Source organism: Ambystoma mexicanum, chromosome 3q, assembly GCF_040938575.1.
Source record: "Ambystoma mexicanum isolate Mex_15411 chromosome 3q, UKY_AmexF1_1, whole genome shotgun sequence".
Taxonomy (NCBI): Eukaryota; Metazoa; Chordata; class Amphibia; order Caudata; family Ambystomatidae; genus Ambystoma; species Ambystoma mexicanum.
The window spans coordinates 1264220470-1264243539 of record NC_090926.1 but is presented as its reverse complement, the minus strand read 5'-3'; the positions used below and the strand labels follow the sequence as shown (position 1 = coordinate 1264243539).

At 44.4% G+C, this 23070-nt stretch overlaps 1 protein-coding gene across 2 annotated transcripts in view; it reads right to left on the bottom strand.

Annotated features, from left to right (window-relative positions):
• Positions 1 to 19404, bottom strand: part of KRI1 (KRI1 homolog) — a 352880-nt gene extending 333476 nt beyond the window's left edge. For both annotated transcript variants that reach the window (XM_069604296.1, XM_069604297.1), the window contains exons 1-3: positions 19247 to 19404; positions 17940 to 18016; positions 16918 to 17023 (exon numbers count right to left, since the gene is read on the bottom strand). In XM_069604296.1, the coding sequence (XP_069460397.1) occupies positions 16918 to 17023; positions 17940 to 18016; positions 19247 to 19331 (268 nt within the window). In that variant the 5' untranslated portion in view covers positions 19332 to 19404. The remainder of the gene's footprint in view (positions 1 to 16917; positions 17024 to 17939; positions 18017 to 19246) is intronic.
• Between the last annotated feature and the right edge of the window lie 3666 nt (positions 19405 to 23070).

Sequence of the window (23070 nt, the reverse complement as noted above, 5' to 3'; positions counted from 1 at the left end):
AGGATTTCAGCAAAGACAATGTAATCACTTTCTTGGACAATTCACCCCCCCCTTTTATGCAATGCAAGGAAATGGAAGGAAGGCACAGTTCTCAGAAATGCAATTAAATGTGATTCAGTTAACCCCAGCAAGCTTAGACTACAGAAGTTGAAAACACAGGCCCAAATGCTTTTAAATGTGCTGGCAATGTAGAAAAAAATATGCTAAAATGCTTTTAATTCCCTCTAGGAGGTTCAGGGTGAGTGAAATCAAGTTAATATTAGTCCAGGCTCACTTTAGCAAGGATCTAGGGTGTAACTAGCAGGTTAAACGAATTTTTGGCAACTGAAAGGCAAGCAGCAGCAGATTTTTACACGTGAAGAAATTTGCAAATCGCGGCAAAATTCGCGAGTGCGTTTTTCACGATTGCGGCAAAACTATATGGGGTAGGAATGCGGTTCTAGGTTCGTAGGAAAGCCACGATTCCCAGCTTTCTGTGGAAAGTTACTGCAAGTCTCTAGCACAAACGGTCATGGAGATATGAGCGATTAAATAAAGGTCGTTTTTCAGATTTGAAATTTTAAAGTTCAAAAGACAAGTGCAGCTTGCAACTAGCAAATCACAGGTGACAGCTTTACAAATGACAGGTGACAGTTAGGAGACAGTTCTACTTAGATTAAAATAGATTGAATTATATTATTTTAACTAAGAGATTGGTTCTGCACAGTTTTTGCTGGGTACTCACAATATCTTTAGAAATGCCTTGCCACGGATCTGGTCAGGTTTTTGACTGGACTCCGGTTCAGCTCTCTGCACTTCACAGTGATCTGGGTCAGCTCTCTCTGGTTCTGCTAACAGGTCAGCTCTACTCTGCTGGTCTGGGTCTCTAGTTCTGGATAGATTGAAGTCTCTAGGTTGGCTCTCTGGAGGTAAGGTATGGAATTTTGGCAGAGCTTCCAGCTGCAAATGGAAATGAATGTCCCTATCTGTCCTGTCTGTCTGCTTTTATGTGTTTTTTTAATGGGTGTGTGTGAGCAGCATCACTAGCCAGCCCCTCTCCACTTATCATTGGCCAAGCTTTCATTTCTCCCCTGATTGGGGAAGCTAAGTTGTGTCAGAGTGATGTCATTTTACAGCCTGCAGAAAGTCCACTCCTCCTGTCAACTTGCACACAAATCTAGATTTGAACCAAATCCATATTTGCAGAGGTACATATTGTTTTAAAATTACACGCACCCCTCACATATCACAGGAGGTATCCCCTGTTCAAACGCTGCTCTTCCTGGGGGCTTGCATTCAGAAATGGCAATATTTTGCACTTTTTAACTGGTTTGCGATACCAGACATTACCCCAAATTTACACACATGTGCGCAAGGAGTATGGACATTAGTTGATGAAGTGTCAGATTTTTCACATGCACACATTTTGAGTAATATCCTCTTTTCCGCTAAAACCCCCCTGAACATGCCACCGGTTCTAAAAACCTCTTAAAATGTGGGCAGAAAAATCACAAGAATTATGGTATCACTTATAAAATTTTCACATGTCCGCTCTATGAGTTATTCATCTTTTTAGAGTTAGGTTCTGGCCCCAAAGGGGTGTGGTTTTCCTCCAGCACAAGGTTGAATTTCTGGTTTTTCCAGTTCTGCCAAGCCAGCTTGCTCTCACAGGCAGTGCCCCTCCCCTTTACTTCCAGGAGGAAGCTACATTTACGACATCTGCAATAAACCATCTGCCTGGGGCAGGACAGGGCTTTGTTCAGAGCTCCTGTATTCTGTGGGGGCTCCCCTTAATTCAATTATCAGAGAGATGGCATATCCTTAGTGTGGCCAGCAAAAGGCAGATAGGCCTGGGAACACAGCTGTGACTCAAGTTTCACTCCTGATGGGGGTAGTTGCCAGGCAGAATTCAGTTTCTCAAGCCAGGTTTCAGATAAAATGTCACTTTTTGTTCCCCAGTTTAAGTCAAGACAATTTTTTACATATGCAGCTAGAATGCTGATTCTACGTTCAAAACTATGACATTTAAACAATTGCAACCTATGTGACACTCAGAAGTAGGTCACTCAGTCAATTTAAACATTTAGATTTTTTAGTGTCTTTCAGTCCAAATTTACTTAAACTGCTGAAATCCACAGCTCAGCCAGTCTTGTTATAAACCTTCAAGTCACTTCAGAATATAACTTTAGATTGTATCCACCTCTCAGTAAGTCTTTCTTTGACATGTTTTGGGTTCATTTATTCAGTTTTACACAAAATCTGGTGTTGTTTTAGAATGCCGGCTTTTGGATAGTGGTGAGTACTGGTACTGCACCCCTTTTTGGGATTTAAGAAAATGAATTCTCCACAGTTATGGGTTTGCTTTTGGCAATCAGCATTGCCACTCCCAATGGTTTCAGACTACTGTGTGGGTAGTCCAATGGTGGTTTTAGGCAGTGTCCTTCTGTGCCCATAACATCAGCAAAAATGAGTGGCAGCCTATTCTTCATGCATTTCCCTGTGCATTTTCTGGGAAGCTCTGGCCATCATGATGTTTTCCATGTCAGTACTGCACAGTTTTGAGGTAGGGCTCGGATGCATGGGTAAATACATCCCACAGTATAGAGCGGATTGAGAGACGTAAGGAGTTCCAGTGCAGGGGGGCTAGGAGCTGAAAGTAGAGGAAACGAGAGGAGACATATGGAGAAGGAGGGGCGGTGAGAAGAAGTGGTCAGCTGAACGAAGGGAGGGGGAAGGAGTGTAGAAAGAGGAGAGAGGAGATATAAGGGGGAGCAATATCATGGAATAATTTAAAGACTAAACAGAGGAAATGAAATTTAAGTTGGGAGTGAAAGGGAAGCCAGCCAAGGAAGGAAAGCAAAGAAGAAATGGAGTCATGCGGGGTAAGGAGACAGAGGGTACGGACGGCTGATTGGTAAATAGATTTGAGGGGGGCAAGATGAGAAGCAGGTAGTCCAAAGAGTAAAGAGGAGCAGTAGAAGAGGCGAGAGAAGATAAGGGAGGAGATTAAAAGTTTAGTAGCATGAAAGGTGAGAGAGGAGGGGACTTTGCAAATATATTGAAGAGGTGGTAGCGACTGCCGCGAGAGGTAAGAGAAATATGGTGGGAAAAGGAGAGGGAGGAGTCAAAGTGAATGCCTAGATTGCGAGCGTGGGCAGAGATAGGAAGATTAGCGGGGGGGGGGGGAGTGAATGAAAGGTGGGGAGGAGGAAGGGGGGAAGAGTGTTGGAGGGAAAGAATAAGACTTCAGTCTTATCAGTATTGAGGGAAAGAAAGCGAGATGACATCAATTTTTTTAATGGCAGTAAGACAGGAAAAGAATTTAAGGTGAAGGTCAGAGGAGAAGGAAGAGAAAGAAACGAAGAGTTGAGTGTCATCAGCATAGAAATGGTGAGAAATAACGAATGAAGAGATAACAAGGGCAAGGAGAGAGGTGCAGAGAGAGAATAGGAAAGGGCCAAGAACCGAACCTTGGGGTACGCCATACTCCAAGGGAGGGTAGGCGAGGAACAGCCGCCCCAGGAGACAGCGAATGAGCAGGAGGAGAGGTAAGAGGAGAGCCAGTTAAGAACAGAGCCTTTGAAACCAAAGGAAGAAAGAGTGTTGAGAAGTAGGGGGTGATCAACAGTGTTGAAAGCAGCAGATAGGTCAAGGAGAATAAGGACAGAGGATTGCTTAGAGTATCGAGCGGAGAGGAGGGAGTTAAGGATATAAGTGAGGGCAGTGAGTGTTTAGGTCGGAAACCAGATTGAGAGGGGGGTAGGAGGGAAAGATTAGTAACAAAGGCTGAGAGCTGGGAATAGGCAAGGCGTTCAAGTAGTTTAGAGAGGAATGGGAGAAGAGAGATTGGACGGAAGTTAGAGGTAAGACGGGAAGGAGCAGAAGGTTTCTTCAGAATAGGTATGATAGTGACATGCTTAAATGCAGAGGGGAAGGTGGCTGAGGAAAGGCAGGTGTTGAAGAAGGAAGTTAAGTAAGGAATAAGAAGAGGGTAGATCTTGGGGATAAGAAGGGAGGGGAAGAGGGTCAGTTGGGGCAGACATAGGGTGGGCTTTGGACAGGAGAAGGACACATCAGATGGGGAGACAAGCGAGAAGTCAGACATACAGATTTCAGGGCTGGAGAGAAACAATCCCATGGCTTGAGGCCAAAGACTCGCAGTCCTGTTCTGGATGAGTTGCAGAGGGCGGAGAGTGGAAGCAGGAAGATTTAGAAAGAAGCGCACATCCAAGTGTCAGCAAGTGTGCTGTTTGGTTTGGCAAGGAATGGTGTCTAGAATCCCAGGACTTCATGCTAGTGACTCGCTTTTGCTTCTGTGGCAAGCTGGAAGGACGAAGAAGGTCCACGTGTGGCGGCGAGATGAAACACTGCTTTGAGACTTTTTCCCAACACCAAGGACTTCAGAACCCAGAGTAATTTACTTGTTATCTTCCTCTCTCGACTAATGCGAGTAACGGAGGGTTGGGCTAATTAGCATGGACTGAGTGGGTTGGGCTGTGGGTTGGATTGTGTGGGTTGGACTAGGTGGGCTGGGCTGTTTCAGAGCAGCAGTCCCTTTCATCATAACTGCTGGGAACCTAACTTAGGCTTGCTTTTTTTCCATTACCCTGTAGATACAGTGCGTGACTAAGCCACAGCCCTGCACAACGTACAGCACTATTTAACATAGGGTGTGCGCGCATCCAAGTGTCAGCAAGTGTGCTGTTTGGCTGTTCAACTGCTCGCAGCGCGCCAGCTGCCACGTAGGGTTGTACCTTTTCCATAATTACGACGCCATTACTCCTCTAAAGTGCCTCGTATAAAAGCAGTGGTCTTCAATTTAATTTTTAAAACATTTCTAAAACGAGCTTTCTGCCTATGCACCAAGGATTTTATACGCTGAAATCAGGCATGCCTTCTCACTTGCCGATTTCTCGGGCATCCGTTACACTTAAATCCACCCCAGTGAAACCTTCACTTTTAATTGTTACCAGGAAAATGTTAACTGGTTTAGGCCCATTTGTCTTGGATAGAACACGCATGCATGATGAAATACGGGACATACGCGATTTTTGTAGGCCCAGTTTTATGAGCCCTATTGACATAGAGGAAGCTATTGTTGTAAACTTGGGGGCGGAGAACAACCGATACCCAAATAATTTTGGGTGGGGTGGGCTCTTTTGGGGGGGTGGAAAGGGTTGCGAGGAAGATCTGGCTATTTATTTAGTTAGGTTAGCCAGCCTCCCGGTGAACACAACATTGAGGTCCTGCCAGAGGGTCAGGAATTAAAAACTGCTGAATTTCCGGACGAGGATGCTGTGGTGGGTTCAATTTTAATGGATACTAATCGTGGAGACAAACGTGCTTCAATTGGGGTTCCAGCATGATTTTCACCTATTAATCCAATAGCTGATTCGAATCGGAAAAAAATGCTCTCCAAGTCTGTCTCAGAGTCTATTTGAGCATTCCAAAAAAACGGCTGCGAACCCTTCCTTGTCCTTTGCTCATCCAACTCCCTGACGTCCTCCGCAAATATCTGAATCTGCAGGCTCGTCTAAGGAGCGGGTGCAGAGAACTCTTGATACGGCACCTTTATTACAGATTACCTTGAATGCAATGAATACCTCTATAGCTCGTTTAAATATTTTGAAAATTTGGAATACAAAATAGTGCAGCAGTCCAAACAGATTGATGGTATGATGTTGCAAATGAAAATTGATGAGAAACTCTAAGTAAGACATGGATTAAGCGAAATAGCTACAAAGCCTGATGTGTAACATTTTTGAGCCACGTCCTATTGACAATCCTCACGATAAGTGGAAGGCGATCCCTAGCATCTCCTCCATAATTAGGCCAGATGCTATAGCCCATGGCATAGATGGTGACAATCAAACTTCGCCCCCACCCCCAATACATTAAACTCGACACTAAGTGCGAGTGATGTGGTGGTGAGTGGCGATCAATCACTCCACCATAACGCTGAATCAGGCAAATGCATAAACATTGACAAGCCTGAGCCCGATAGCCAGTTAAATGGCAAGGTGGTTCCTAATGCAGTCAATTCAGCTTTGTCTTATAATTTGTTCAATATCGTAGCCTGCAACAACAAAAAAAAGGTTAAGAATAATGCAAACAAAACTAAGAAAACGAAAAACCAAAAGAGCACTTGTAAGAAGTCAATATAAAACACTTTGTAAAACAAGTGTCTGTCCCCATTTCACCCGAAGTCCCTCAACATGCAAACAAGAAATTCTCTAACCTAACTAAAAGGAAGATCAGAGAAAATATGGAATTGGAAAATCAGTCACCCGATTAAGAGCCTCTAAATGCCTTAATTGTGGCTTTAGCAGGGGAGAGTGCCCAACAGAAGACTGTTGAAGATGATTCTGAATTTAGAGCCAAACACATACAATTGTAAACACACTTATAACACAGGATACTGCTCCCTGGCCGCAAAATAGCTAGTGACTCGACTTGTAAAGATATTCATACTGTAAACATTCCACTGATAGGGGGTGGAAGGGGCGGGTGCAAAGGCTTTGTCGGGAGATCTCAGTACTACGAGTGACATAATGTCTCAGATTAAGGATTTAATACAGACCACCTTCAGGGACCTTACGGGAAAATCACGCCAGTCATAGGGAAGAACAGACTTCGATTAGGAACAATGATCCTTCCAAAAAATGTTTAACTGTCAAACAACTTGATCATGAAGAACAACATTTAGTACCAACAAAATCTTTTTGGAAGGATCATTGTTTTATATTAAAAGGCCGGCCTGCTCCTTTTTCTCAATATGATCTGAACAGAGATTCTGTGCTGCGATTTTTGAGGATTTTCATACCTTGCAGGAAATTAACTTATCTGACATCTCTCAAGTGGGGTTTCTAAATGAGTTAGATTTTTCAATAGTGCGAATATGGTTTCCATCTAATGTAGTCAGAAATGTGATTTGGCAAGCTAAATTACAGATATTTACCCTGGGCTTTGTATTGGCCTTGGATCACACAGTAGTACAGAAAACTTCCATGGGTGATTCACTCAAAAGACAAGATAAAGAATTTGTCAGAAAAGCTATCGAAGGCCTTGTTCCATAGTCATAGAAAGACATTCAGGGGCCAGTACCTCGCAAAACACAATAATTTCTCTAACTAAACAACCCAAATCATCTCAAGACTTTAGTATTAGCTAGCTGGAACACTTGTGGCTCATCTCATCTTACTGACTCTAGGGCCAATACGCTATCCTCAACACAAATTCTTGCCTTGCAGGAGACCTGGCTATGTAGTACTCCTGTGTGGAATGGGTATGACATCATACTACATGCAGTGAAACTCAATAAGAGACTCTAGGGCCAATACGCTATCCTCAACACAAATTCTTGCCTTGCAGGAGACCTGGCTATGTAGTACTCCTGTGTGGAATGGGTATGACATCATACTACATGCAGTGAAACTCAATAAGAGACTCTAGGGCCAATACGCTATCCTCAACACGAATTCTTGCCTTGCAGGAGACCTGGCTATGTAGTACTCCTGTGTGGAATGGGTATGACATCATACTACATGCAGTGAAACTCAATAAGAGCCGTGCCTCCTCTGGCCTTATGGGAGCAGTGGCTAAAAAACAATTGTTCTCTTGGGCCGCCCCCAATCATTACATTCAACTTGTCGGAATATAAATAAGTATAACATTGCTCTATTTAACTTGTATCGCAATCCCGTAGCTATTCCAGATAGCATTTTCTTTGGTGATCTAGAATCACTCTTAGATATGGTAGCACAAGCTCCAGATATCACTAATTTTTGTTGGTGATCTCAACTTACAACTTTAATTAATGATCGCAATTTTGTTATGCTTAATTGAACCTTGCCTAAAGATATGCCACCTAAGAGCACGTGGCAGTGAAAACAAAAGTGAATCAATCATCGATTACATTTACATGGACAAGGGTACCTTCAGCCAGACCCATGATTTTGAGATCATTTCACAGGATGCTAGTGACCATGAAATGCTGGTAGCTAAATGGTTTCTGGGTACTTCTGTGAATTTGATTCCTCCCGATTCATTTGGCCAGATATTAAATATTAACAATTCTGGCAATCGTGTGCAATGAAATGAATCAGCATTATTGTCTCTGTACCGGAATGGTTGGAGAACGGAATCTTATATTGACACTCGCCAACTATGTAATCAAAAAAGTAAAAATCAATATAATCTACATAAACCAAAATATGGTTTTGATCTGGAGGTAAAGGCCCAAATTCACATGTATGTAAAGACAAAGCTAGCTCTAACTTTACCGTTCTCGTTGCGTTATCAAGCAGTGCAAGCTTTAAAATGTAAATATAGGAATTGGATGCGTAAGCATAGTACCATCCTATATCAACGTGATGGAGAAGATATGTTAAGAGTTATTAAATCTAAAAACACATCTGACACCTGGGCACCGATTAATGCTGCTACACAACCTGCAAAGGGAGCAGTACAAATCAATGGTGTAACGTAACATCAGAGGATGGCGTACTTTTCGAAGTGAGCGTCCCGATGGTGGGACACAAGAGGAGGGGAACCCAACTGCAGCTATGCGAACTTGCAGATTACAGAAGATGAGATTCTGTGATACATAAACAGGTCTAGTAACTCAAGGGCCCCTGGTCCGCTTGGACTGAGCAATAGGACCTTCAAACAATATCCACAAATATTGGCCAAAATTCTTTATAATCTATTTGATCAAATTATTCAAACCAATAGTTTACCAGAGTCATGGAGATGTTGTGTGGTGGTGCCAATCTTCAAGAGGGGCGATCGGTCTTGTCTTACCAACTATAGACCGATCGCCCTTCGTAATGCGCCGGGCAAGCTTTTTTCGAGATTCATTTTAAAGGAGTTTAGTCAATGGACTGACAATGCATTGTTTCAAACCGGCTCATAGCCAGAATGGGGACCGTAATGAACTTACTTACCATCAAACCAATTAGCTCTCACTTTATTCCCTTAAATCAAATCACTATATATTACTTTCGTAGACCTGAGAGCAGTTTTCGACTCAGTATCTAGGGAACTTCTGATAGAGAAGTTAACTGGAGCTAAACGTCCCGCTCATTTGGTTCAATTAGTGAGAGATTTGCATACTGAAACCCGAATTCGGGTTAGAGTTGATCTACAAAGCTCCTTGACTCCGTATATCGAGACATGAAGGGGGCTGAGGCAGGGATGTATCCTTACCTCTGCCCTCTTCAATTTCTTCATATCGGATATCCAGGAGTCCTGTTGGGATATTCTTGCCGACCCACCTAAACTAGTATCTAGCCAGATCTCGGCTATCTTGTATGCCGATTACCTTGTTTTGGTCTCGAAAACTCCATAGGGCCTCCAGAGACTGCTGGACGCTCTAAAAAATAATTTTATTTCAATTAATTTGAAGAAAACAAAGACATGGTAGGTCATAATAAGAATCATAAACCCAAATGTAAATTCACATGGACGCTAAAAAATCAAGTACTAGAACGTGTACATCATTACACGTATCTGGGAGTCACTGTGTCAGACCAGGTAGATGATAAAGCTCATTTCGCATGTTTGGAGTTAAAATTATCCAGATCTACCACAGAAGCAACTATAGTGGAAGGTAGATATGGGAAAAGTTCAATTCTACCTGCCCTGACATTTTTTCTACAGAAGACAGCTCCAATCCTATTATATATTGCTGAATCTAAAAATCCAATACGTTTGTTTGTTTGTTTGTTTTGAATTAATGTGGAACAGACTCAAATTTTGATTTTGGAAACGCTTGCCCAAATTGCCAGGATGTGTACTGGGGTAATGATAAGATATGAATTGGGAATAATTTCCCTTCATGCACGTTACATCTGGCAATTAATTGCACTTTTTAGAAAATGTCTGCTATTTATCAAATCAACCTTATTGATAGCGATTCTTGCAAGGCATATGTTTGAGCCACAAGATCTGCTTGTCAGAAGATTGAGAGTGACTGTACTTCGAGCTGAGGCGGATATACCTCTGGACATACTAATGCAAAATCCGACCAGGGCGAAAACGTTCTTACTTCAGCTGGACTGGATAAAAACTTGAGAAAGTTGTACGGGTCATCAAGACTTTTTGCAATCAACTGTCTAGTCACAAGAAATTCAGCCATCCAGAGGCATACTTGAAACAATCTCCCTCTCCTGAACACATCGGATTTTTTGAGGGCCAGATTTAATCTCTGGCCAACACATGAAATACAGACCAGGCGCCAAAGGGGTGTAACCAGAGATTCTGCATGTTGTTTTTGCAGGAATGGTGCCGAGCGAGAAACCTTACAGCATTTACTGACGACCTGATGAAATTATCAGCTCTACGCGTGCAGTGTTTTAAAAAAATATTAGGCATGCATAGAGATCTGTCCTCAGAATATCTATGTCAGATGATATTTTGGTAACTGTCAGAATCGTTACAATCAATTTCTTAAAAAATTTAAAACTGGAAGAATGTAACCATTTGAAATGAAGATGGTTTGTACATTCGAGAAAGTTTTTCCTTCTTATTGAATTTAAAGATTATATTATGTTTTGTATGATGTGTTAAGTTTTAATCTAATTTAATTCTTAGATGAAATGTAAAACAAATTCCTTTTTTTGATTTGTTAACATTTTTATTTTGCATCAAATCATTTATATATTGAACATTCAACTTGATATCAACGAAATTGTAAACGTTGATATCAGCTAAAATCAATAAAAAAAAAAAAGTTTTTAAAAAGAAAGAGGCTGTTGCAGTAGTCCAGCATAGAGAGAACCAGAGCTCTAGAGACTAAGCTTCTGGGGGAAGGAAGAATGCCTCTGAGGAGGTGCAGCTGGTAGTTTGACTTCTTAAGAGACGTCAGGAGAGTGTGGAGTCGAAGATGACCCTGAGGTTCTTGGAAGATGTACAACGTGTTGGTGGTAAGATACATCAACCACGTGGGTGACAACGCTCAGGCTACCGACGGAATTAGCTTAAGGTTTCTAGCACTTCTGCATGCAGATGAAAATCTTGGTCGTTTGGGAGTACGTACTGAGCCTCTGTAATTTAGGGGCCCGACTAGAACTTGAGCCAACTCAGGGGTCTCAAGAGAAACAGACGGACAGACAGTCTCCTCAACCATAAGGCTCAGACAGAATACATTGCATTTCCCCCTGTTTTCTGAATAAAAGTCCATTAGTGAAGAGGAGGAGGAAAAAGGTCTCGATGATTACTCCACGTTGACAGCACAGGTTCGGTTTTCAATTCTCCTAGAACTTTCAAATCTTACTTTCCCCGGAATCCACACTGCTGCGTCTGAGGCGTGCCATCCAGTGGTTATATCACAGCGTTGTGGCCTGGACAGTGCCTGGGCTCAAAGGGATGTGCCAGTGCTAGTCTTCGGTTCCTGGCCTCATCAGACAGACTACTGCGATGAATTTGGAGGTTTTGTCCCTTTTTCCCTGGGGGCTGCGGGGTGTCACTCCTTTTTAACCGCTGCTGGAACCACAACGCCATTGGAGGAACAAATCCAACACTCTCAATGCAAGAGCCAAGGAAACAAGAAACGCAGAAATAAGATAATCAAAACCCCGCTTGTGTACAGATTTGATTACCAGAAAGCTGTGTAGAAGTGTTAGGCAAAATTGCATGCAGTACCCTCTGGGACCACCACATACAATTAGGACTACAGGTATAAGTCTGTACTACACAGTTTTGTGGTAACGAGCTGAGCAGCCAGGCTTCTCTCAAGAAGGAATGTGAGCAGTACAAGAGGTTACACAGAGGTCTTACAATCACAGTGGTTCAAGTAGACACTTACATTCAAGGTTTCTTGGTAAAACACTTATTAATTTATTACACAATCATTTAGAAAACATTGACTAGAAGGAGGCAATTTAATATTATACACAAACACACTTCAATATCAAACCGATAAATTTCTGAACAAATTAGGCTCCCCTGAAATAGGAGCAAAATGGCATTTCAGTTACTTTCAATGGGAGTAAAAAGGCACAAGTTAGCAGAATAGATCACAGAAGGAGTTACTTTCTTAGGCAGTGCAAATACTTTTAGTTCACTAGAGAACTCGATGCAGTTTAATAGGCCCAGGCTAAAGTCAATGTACTAGTGTCTTGGATAGGAAAGAGCAGTTTTTGAAGTAAACGGTAAAGTCTTTGCCAAAGTTCTCAGAAGTAGTTTGTACGAAAAAGAATCATATGTTGGGTCACAAGCTGATTAGGCCTGCAAGTTGGGAAAGTTCCATGAACTTCACCGCGAGAGAAGCGCTCTCTCAATCGGGTTGGCACATTACCTTAATATGAAGCAAAAGATGCAGTTGAAGACTTTGGTTCCTGGCAGTTCCTGCAGATCTCACTGTTCCTGAGCCTCAGTCGTGGGGACAAGAGGGAGGACGTCGGGGGGGACTCCTGCACTGCACGGGATCGTCAGAAAACGCGGACAAAATGGAGCGACTTCAGTTCGAGTAGCTGTAATTCAAGCACACAAGTTGGTGTTCTTCCCCCTGGTAAATCCTAACTATCTTCGGGAATGGTATCCAGGTGGCTTACGAGTTGATTGGTCCCACCAACTCAAAAGAAAGAGGTTGTCCTTGCAGGGGCTTCTCTGTTGAGATGAACTTGGCAATTTGGATCTGCAGCAGGGCTTCACCGGGCAAACCAACGGTCCAGGAGTTGCAGCAGCCGTCCTCTTCCAGCTCCTCTTCGGTTCTTTCATTCCCGTGGTCGACTGAGTTCTGGTCCAAGAGACTCGCCTTTTAAACAGTTTTCTCCCATTCATTCCAGCCTAGCTGCCACTCACCCAGCAGGAGACTAAGCACAGGGAGTTTCGGGCCCCTCCCTCACTTCCTGTCCACCCCAGACACTCAGACGCCAGAGGTGGTCTTCAGTCCTGAAGCCTGCCAAAGGTATGGAAACAAAGGGACCAAACCTTGTTAGGGGAGCAGAGACAAACACTAGAAGGACCGTTCCAAAAAGAAATGGCAAAAAAAGTAGACTGGGACCTGTTTAAACAAAGGAGCTTAAGGTGCCATCTTGAAAAACATTGCTCCCGCGATTTTTAGCTACTGGTGTTCGCGGTCAGGTAAAATCATGGTAGTTTGTTGTAAAACCACTGCCACCAGCCATTTCGATAGAAAAGGGTAGCATTAGACTGCTACATGAGTTTCTAGACACAGGGGATACTAGGTAGCCCCTCCAGCACTCTATAGGAAGATAAAGTGTGCTGGGTCTAGGAATTTAAAAAGACTAGTAAAGTCAATTTAACTTTAAACAGTAGTTTATCCCAGATAAGATATTTAGACCTTTGGGAAGTCTAAAAATACATCCCTGTGTCACTGCACTGAGGGTGCTGTGTAACACACATGAAAGGATTCTTATGGAGTTCTCTTAAAACTCCATAATCAAAGAACAAGAGTAAAACACACATCAAAAATACACGAAAGATTGGGGGAAAAATAGGCTCACACTCTTTCCAGGTAAAAAAAAATCAAGTCCTCAAAATCCAGCAAAGTTGCTGGGGTTCTCTAAGGTGAAGGGAATTAGCAAATGGTTGAGAATTCTCCCTAACAAGAATACCATGACTATTGATCAGACGCCACCTCACTGGAGCAAACCCTGTGACATAGAAGCTACCCTGGTTGCTCAGAGTGGAGAGGGGCAGAGAGAAGAGTGAGCAAAGGGGGGGAAAAGGAAGGATTACTAACTCCATACCAAGGACATAAAGGCTGAGAGAGAGGAATAACCAAGAGGTATGAGAGCCAACTAAACTCCGAGAGGTGTATACCTCTAGGCATGCCATTGAAAATCTTGAGAACCAAGAGCCGTATGGCAAGAGGGATCCCATATATCGCAGATAAATAAGTGAAGCCTTGAAATAGAGGAACCGAAGGGAGTTCAAGAAACCTTATTGTGGCAAACATCTAGACTACTTACAAAAGCCCACTGTGAACTGAGAGAGCCGTATGGCAAAGAGATATGTGAGAGTTGGAGACAGAGGAACTCCAGGGTTAGGGGAGTCCAAGAAACCCTCAGCCAAAGGGCTCCCATGAAACTAGAGAGGCATATGCAAAGAGGAGGTACCAGTACTCTAGTAAAATACACGAGGCATTGGAACACAGAGGCCTAAGGGGACCAGAGGGGCCCAATAACACAAGTGGAGAACAGATTCAAGGGGAGCACAGAGGCACCCAATGCATGAACCGAGCGGTGGAGAGGGATCAGAGAAATATCCCTCCTCCTAAGACAACTTGGACATTTGGCCTTTTATGAACTTCAGACCGACTGGTAAATTTGAGGAACGTTTTGGAACTTTAACAGACTGTCGAGAACTGTTAAACCAGGGAGATGGTTGTCTGATAACCATTGGACCCGGTATTAGGAGGGATTCCTGGAAGCCCCGAGCGAGATTGGGGTGAAAAATTGAGGGCAGGGCAGACTGCCTCATTCTTTTATATTTGTTCTAACTTGTAAAACCAGATTAGAGGATAGGTTTGGACAGAGGAATATTTCTTAATTTTTTTAATATTGATGAGCACCTTAGTATAGTTTGTTAAGAAGGGAGCTCCCATATTAGCAATAGGGCTGTAAAGGAGTTATTTTATGTTAAATGAATTTTTTTTACAACATGTCCTCTGGTTCGAGTTCTTCTTGCCACACCACCCTATGGGGAAAGCTACTACGTTGCTGGTGCATTCAGGCACCGCTGGCACATGGAGGACTTTGATGTCATTTCAGTATATATAGCGGTGGTGCTACATTTCTTAGCTTCACTAGACGTTGGCTTTACGCAGGTCAGAGGATTATAGGTCTGCCATTTCTGGCCGGACATGATTATGTGGATGGCAAGCACTCTTTGGTCTACTGGCTCTTGAGAGGCGTTACGTTTCGAAGACCTCCTGAACCGCATTATTTTTCCCTGTATGGTGTAAGCTGAAGGTTCTGCCCTTCTGAAGGGGCTGGGAGGATAATGTTCACCTTGGCCTTTAGGAACTATCATCTAAGATCACTATGCTTCTGTTCCTAGTGTTGTGTAAGCATGTTTAACATGCAGGCTTTGCGCTACTTCCAGACACTTTACTCACTAGAGAGTCTGCTTTACTGCTTCCAGGCATATCAACATGGGTATCAGGATTGCGTCTTACTCGTCTTTTTTTTTTCCACTAATCCAAGGTTATGCACGGTCCGCTGACTGAAGCGGTAGAGGCAGGTACTGCCTTTCACAGACCATCCAGCTGCTGCAGACAGCTCCACTAGAGTATCAGGCAGCCCCATAGGCCAGCCTCTGCCACACACTAGCTGAGCAGGTTAAATGCACCATGGAACAGGTTGGTATCAACATACCCACTTGCGGGCCCCACTCCTCAAGCTTTGGATGAGCATAGTACTTGCCTTTTGCCATACGATACAGCCTACCCCATAATTCTTGGTATTGTAAGTATGCAGGTGCAGTGCCTTAAACAAGGAGGGAAGTACAAGCTGCGGAAATTCTATTAGCATGAAAATTTGGTCTTTTTTAGAGTCAATGTTTCTGTCATTTGTCGCAGCTTTTCAGGTCATTTTTTTGTTGGATTCAGTTTTGCCATTTTTAGAGAGCACTAGGCTACCGAGTATGTAGTGGGATGACAGGCAGCAAAAGATGTTGTTGCTGGTTTTCATTAGCATATCAGCCGCTTGCCACATTAGCCAGAGTCCTGCCATCTTGAATCAGACCCGTTAAAGAGTGTAGATGTTATGTCATTTAGGGCACTAGGCCACCGTTCTGAGCCTCTGTCTTTCCATTTAATTAAACTTTATTCCTGCTTCCCCCAGCAAGTGTTTAGCATGCCAAGGTCCTTCCAGGAAGGGCGAGGTGCAGCACACATCAGTTATTGTTGCAGGGCCTAGTGAGCTTGGAGTGAAATGTAGAATAACGGTTTGTGTACTTGGATAAGTACAATGGTGGTGAAGGATATATTTTGATGCAAACGAACCCTGGAGTGAAGACATTGCCAAAGCATCAAACTAGATTGTGGCCATAATGCCCCCTCTAAGGGGCGTTGGGAAAACTGGGTCTGCAATAGAATGGCTCTAGCATGAATAAATATGAGAAATTAATTTCCAAAGAGTAGAGCCTCAGTTATGCGATTAAGCCACCTAGTTCCCAAGAGAAAGCCGGAAGAATGCGTGCTAGGGATAGCACAGGTTTCAAAACGGGAGTTGCAAAAAGTGTTGCAGATTGAACTGCTACAAGGCCTGTGAACCGTCAAGTGCCAAATTGCTTGAGCTCACGCGAGAGGATATTAGTGAGTCTAATTTGCTCACTTCACTGTTCACATTCACTACGTGATTGGGTCGTTTCGGTGTGACTGCACATTAGAAGTTATGTGAATTTGCTTTGAACAATGAGGTTATGCCGTTTTAGTAAATGTTACATTTACAACTTCAGCCAATCAGGATGTAGTATTTTCTGCTGACTGCACAATTAGGTCACTCGTAGGGGGCTGAACTTGTCAAAGGAAATGTACCGAGGCGTACTAACATATTGTGTTTAGGTTTTATATAGGTGTGAGCCAATGGGGAATGTGGGATTAACAAGTACTTGTTGTCTATTCGATTAATGTGATTTTTGTCTTTAAATACTGTGACTCAATGTGGCCGGGTCGGGAGCGTTTTCCGTTCTAATGAGCCGAGTGACCCTACCGGCCGCAATTTGCATTCATTAAAGATGTTTTCCTAGCAAATCCTGCCTCCGTTATTGCTTCCATGGAATGATTTTTTTCGATCATATTTGGGCCTACTGTACAGAATTGATATGCATTTTTAGCGTCAAACACTTAAAGCAATGTAGAGGTTGCAATAATGTGGCTTGGGGCAGGAGGCTGCAGAAGCTAGTGTTAATATTGATGTGCACAGTGCTTGCTGGCACCGGTATATCCAATGGGGAATTAGTCCATACCTTCATGGTGATAAAAGGTGGTGTCCTGCTGGTAGATCCGGGGATCCTTCTTCTTTAACAAGGACAGGGTCCGGTAGAAATCTTTCTCCAGTTTGGGATCCCACTTCTTTGGAAGGGAAAGAGAGATAAAGAAGAGCAGGTGTCAAAGCCCAAAACTGATCATGGGTCAAACAAAAACCAGTCACTTCTAAGCAAGAGTCCAACATCATCTCTTCACCACTAAGATCTTGTACATTGCACTACACATAAAAAAACTCACTGGAAATGTACTAAATTAACAGCCATATGCATATCTGCAGTTGCCCAACAATTAATATTGACAGCCGACATCAACGTGACCAAACAGTGTACAAAAGAAGAAAAGATGTCTTAAATCAGTCAGTTATTGTTTTGTTCTGTATGTAGAACATATAAATAATAAACAGCAGGGGTAGAAATTAAGATTGGATAAGCAGGGGCTAAAAGCCGCTCTCAGGCATCCAGCATTAACCAGTGATCAGGAGCTAGCACTGGGAAACGAGGATCTAGTACATAGCATTCTGCAAATCTAACTGTCACATAAGATGCAATCTTATAATTGTGTCCTTTATTTTTGACACCTAAATGCTGTATAGAGGTGTTCTAATGTTTATTCATAGATTGCGCAAACGCACTGTTAAATTCACATAGGTCAGTTTGTTCGGCACAAGTTGGTCTGAGGAGCCAAAGGAAGCTCCTGGTAACTGTTGGTGTCACACCAACCAGGCTCTTTTAGGTTATGAGCAGGAGCTAAATATCTCACAGCCCGCCTTAATTTCGAACCCTGAAAGAGGCTGCGGTTTCACACCCTAGAATATCGAGTTGCAGCCCAACTTATTAGAGCAGTAGCAATTCCGGATTGTGAAGGGGCTTGTGGAGGTAAAAAAAAAAAAAAAAAAAAAAGCAGGACCTCCTAGACGACCCTGCATTTGTAACTCAGAAAGCTTCTCAGGTATGACTATGGCCTAGATTATAATGTTCTACAGCTTTATCGCCAACATTACCATGTTCTCTTCCTCTTCTTCGGACTCAGAGGTGGACGTATCTTCAGCCTCCTGACGTTCACCATATCGGTCTTTAACTGTGGAAAAGACAACAAATTACATAGAGCACCTACTATAAACGAGGAGCAACAACTTCACCACTGGATTGGGTCAGTGCCCCAACCTCTGGCTCGGGATAAGGCACGTCGAACAAACGTAAGGTTTTTGCAAAATGTTGTGGCACATGAATGCCCAGGAAGAGATTGTCTCGGGAGGATAGCTCAGTAGCAACGTGCTCGCCTTGGAAACAAGACTACACAAAGCAACATAGGTTCGATCCCCGGGTCCGTGCTTAGAAACCTCTGGGTATTAAGCACGTTATAAATACACAACTAAGACATATTCCTGTAACAGCGCCTCGATGTCCCCGGGCTGTGCGTTTTAAAAATACAAATAAATTAATGTTTTCCACTAAAGTCATGCACATACATTTATTTATTTCAGCGCACAAAAGCCCAGAGGCATCTAGGCGCTGATAACAGAAAGCGCATAGTACATTGGAGAAGTGCAAGAGTACTAGTAATGGTTACAGACAGTGTAGGTGAGTGTATACAAATTAGCAATGCCTCACCTCATGGTAAGCGGGGCTACACCAAATGTATAAATACAAATAGGTAAAATGCAACATAGTAAGGATGCACAGATTGGACTGACTGGGTTGGCAGCCCAAAAACTTCTACAAGAAGACTGGGTTGGCGCTCAAACTTCAGCGCTGGATCTCACAGCAGGCAAATGTTCTGCACTGGATCAAGATGGCAGCAACCATGGGGGGAGGGGGGTGGGCAGGGGTGTTTGTCCCCCCAACTTTAATGGCACACAATGTTGTCCCCATTCATTTGGCTGGGGCACTTTTTCTTCAGATGTCATATCCCCTCCAACATTTTCTGAAAAGTGACTCCACTGGCAGCCACACACCAGCAGAGAATCAGGTCCTGCCTCACAGTGCAACACAGGCTGCAGTTGCTGCGGCTACTCCAACTCTATGATGGGAACCATGGGGCTCTGGTTAGTTCACGAGTGGAGGCAACAGATGTTACCAGGGCAGCACTTTTCCAGTCCCCAGACTTAAACCAACGGTGTCAGGTAACATGTGTGTCTACAGAAATAAATAAAGGCAACTCCCACCACACATGTCACCATCAGGTCTATGTTGGAATCCGAAAGCCTGGAGTGCTGGTGGCACAGTCACAGAGCCATTGGGACCCCACGCGATTGGTAAATAATAACAGGGCTGTGCGACAGCACGGCGCAGCCACGAGCACACTCACGTCGTTGGAGCTCCTCCTTCCTACGGTAATCGTCATACCGAGAAGCAAAGCGTGCATTAACGCGCAGCTCTGCAGACCCAGGCATGGCAGGTCCGGAAACGAGAGGACTGGCCCCGGTGGCAACCAATCACGGCGAGCACAGGACAAGCCCCGCCTATTCCGCCCCGAGGAGGCTACCGCAAGACTGGCAACCAATCACGGCGAGCACAGGACAAGCCCCGCCTATTCCGCCCCGAGGAGGCTACCGCAAGACTGGCAACCAATCACGGCGAGCACAGGACAAGCCCCGCCTATTCCGCCCCGAGGAGGCTACCGCAAGACTGGCAACCAATCACGGCGAGCACAGGACAAGCCCCGCCTATTCCGACCCGAGGGGGCTACCGCAAGACTGGCTTCAAGAGTAGAGAAAGGACTACTGCACCAGGGGACCGCCATGGGCATAAAGGAAGGACTGCGCGAGTGGTCTTAGACATAGAGGACAGAATGCACCAATTTTACTTTCTGCATAGGTGACTAGACGTCCTGGTTTTTGCTGCTTTGTCCTCCTTTCTCAAGATTCTATGTCAAGACTCGGAGGCTCAGATTATGCTCTCAACTTCTCTTTACTACTCGAGCAGCAATTTAACAAATAACAATTATGAAAAACCAATAACAAAAAACTACAGTTACCAGCAAAAAGCAATTAATTCGTAGTCCGTTATTCATAAGCTCCTAAAATCACGTGGTTCCTCAGTCCAATCATAACTCATCTCATCTCCTATAAACCCTGCTGTAACCATAGTCCTTCCTCTTTCTTTGCTGCTCTAGCAGCCGAGATAAGTACATTTATCTTTATTTTATGACATGTTAATGGTTGTAGTGATAAGTTTTTAAGAGCAAGTGCGCGCGGTTAGAGCGCTTTTAGAGCGGCACTGGGAAAGAATTGGCGGAGCATATCCGCTTAGAGACGCAACAGGATTTATATTCCGGCATCTCGGGTTGCCTCGTTAGGAGGCACGCAACGGGACTTGGAGGTTCCGGCACCATTGCAAACTTCAGTACGGCAAGAGATGTCAGTAGAGTTCTCAAGGATTGAGGTCGTTATAAAAAGAATTAATGATGTAATTGAGCGGCGCAGCGCTTGAGGCTCGGTTGACAAGAGCAGGAAGAAGCTCTATTTTACAGGCGACAAGGGCCACCTGGTGGCGGAAAGGCAGCGCTGCGGGCTTCAAGGCCACTGCTGTCATATATATCTAGTGACGGGCCAGTCCCAAGTAAACTAGTGCAGACCGCTCATCAAACTGCCTAGCTGGGGAGGTGATCCCTGGGAAGGTATTTGATTTCAGTCTCTTATTGACGGGCACAGTCCCAAGGAAAACTGCTATCATTACCAGAGACTCGCCTAGCTACAAATAAAAACATAATTGATGGGGGCAGCACAGGGAAACTGCATATATATTACACGGCACAGTTGAGAAGGATGAGTGATTACTCAGAAGGCGCAGAAGGTCCTCATGTGAGCGGCTTACGCATGAGCGAAGCAATTCAAAGGCTGGCTAGTGCTGAGAGGCCCCATAGAGAGAGGGGCATAATACATGACCTGGTGGCTTTGTCGCAGGGCAAGGCGCACAGGAAGAAACGGGGAAGTAGAAAAAAACCTGCAGGGATTGTAGCTCCCAAGCCCTCCCGGGTTCATCACGCAGATCCAAAGCGGGAAAGACAAAGGCGAGGTCTCGGGAGAGACTGGTCACAAGTTCAAGTGAATCTGATGAGAAATACTATAGAAGCAGTTTCGAAATCTGACGCGGACAGTACATCAGAGAGTCAGACCTCCCCAGATGATGACGAATGGGAACCCAAGGGCAAGAAAGGCTGGAGGGAGGATGTGGACACACATAAGGAAGAATTTGACCCGGATGAGTTGGTACATCCAAGGTGTAATGAGTAGGACCCACCTGAAAAGATTGCAGAATATATAAAGAAAAGATTGAATGGAGAGAAAGGTTGATCCCATACGAACGGATATAGTACACATAGTAAATTATTTGGCAGCACAGGCAGCTCAGGCGAAAGCTTACAGGTCTATTAACAACTATAGATCAGCGATATCGGCAGGTCATGAGTACATTTGAGGGCAGGTGAGCATCCCCTCATATGTAGGCTTCTGAAAGGAGTCAAATGCATGAGACCACCCATACCTAGATATTCTCGTCTGTGGGATGTGAGCGTGTATCAACGTTAACAGGCTGACCCACTACCTTACCAGGCTGGTCGGTAATGTCCTCCTCTTCGGTGGAACACAGATCGTCTCCTGATACCCTTTCCTCCTCACCTGACGTTGAAGAGTAGTTCAGTTTCTTTCTTCTGGTGTGCAGAGCAGTTGATCTCTTCTTCTTAAGAAGGTAAGGTCGGTCTCGAAAGGAAGCCACCGCGGCTCCTAAACTGGAGTCACGGTGATCCCCCTCCGCGATGGACTAGACGGAGTGGGGGGAAAAGCCAGCAGCAGAAAAACCCCTCCGGAGCACAGAAGCACACTGATCCGGAACCAAGAAACTTAGAGGTGAATTGACTGCCACGATCGGATACGATCTTTAGTGGAAGGCCGTGTAGTCTGAATATGTCCTTTAGGAAGACTTCGGCCAAAACCGAGGCCGAGGGTACGCTGGACAAAGGAGAAAAATGCGCCAATTTAGAATAGGCATCGACAGTTACCATGATACACGTACAACCTTGGGATGCCGGTAGGTCTATGATGAAATACGTAGAAATGTTTACCCAAGGACCTTGAGGGATCGGGTTAGGTGGTAGCAACCCCAAAGGCTTCTGGGTGGAATGTTTGTTTTGTAGACAGGTCAAACATGTGCGGATGTATGTCTGAGTGTCCGCCTTCATCTTAGGCCAATAGAAGGATCTTTGGAGCAACTCAAGGGTACCGCGTAAACCCCGATGACCCGCAACCTTCGAGTCATGACACCACCGAAGGGCTTGTATCTGGAGATTGTGTGTTGGAAGAATCAACATCCCTCGAGTGAAGTATAGTCCGTCCTTTATCTCGACAGGTGATCTCCCTAGGCTTGGAGTGGGTCTTTCCAAAGAAGATGAAGCTCCCCTAACCTCCTCCAGAAACAATGACACCGCCAGGATTATCCTAGTGTGGGGAAACATCAGTTCTTTCTGATATGTAGGACTGACTTCTTCTCTACGGGATAGTCTTGCAAGAGGTGAGTGGTGGAGCCACAATACAGGCAAAGACTACTCTCTCGTCTCCTCTTCTTCTCTTCTGCTGTCACGGGAGCTCTGGTGGTTCCAATCTGCATTGGTTCTTCCTTCGGCAGTGGACGAGTAGTAGGTGAGGAGGCCGAGGGGTGAGGTTCAGGGAAGGAACCGGAAGAACGAGCCTTCTTCTTCTCATTCTTCCTTTCGGTTATGCGGAAATCGATCCTGATGACGGCCTTTATGAGATCGGAGAAGGTATAAGGGTGGGGAATCCTGGCAAGTTCGTCCTTTAAGTCCTCCCGCAAGCCTCTTCGAAAAATTGTATATTGGGCTTCTTCCTGCCAACCGGCCTCTGCTGCTATTCTTTTGAAAGATGACAGGTAAGAAAGTAGGTCTGAATTGCCTTGACGCACATCAAGCAAGTCTTCACTTGCGGCGTAAGCAGTTTCGGTATGAAGGAATGTCTGTTTGAGGAGATCCTTGAATGCAGCAAAGTCTTGTAATACCGGATCAGACTGAGATACCAAGGGAGTAGCCCATGCCAGGGCGTTACCCGTCATGTGGGTAATCATAAACCCTACCTTGGCATGATCAGTCGAGAAGGTGCCTTTCCTGAAAGCAAAGTGAAT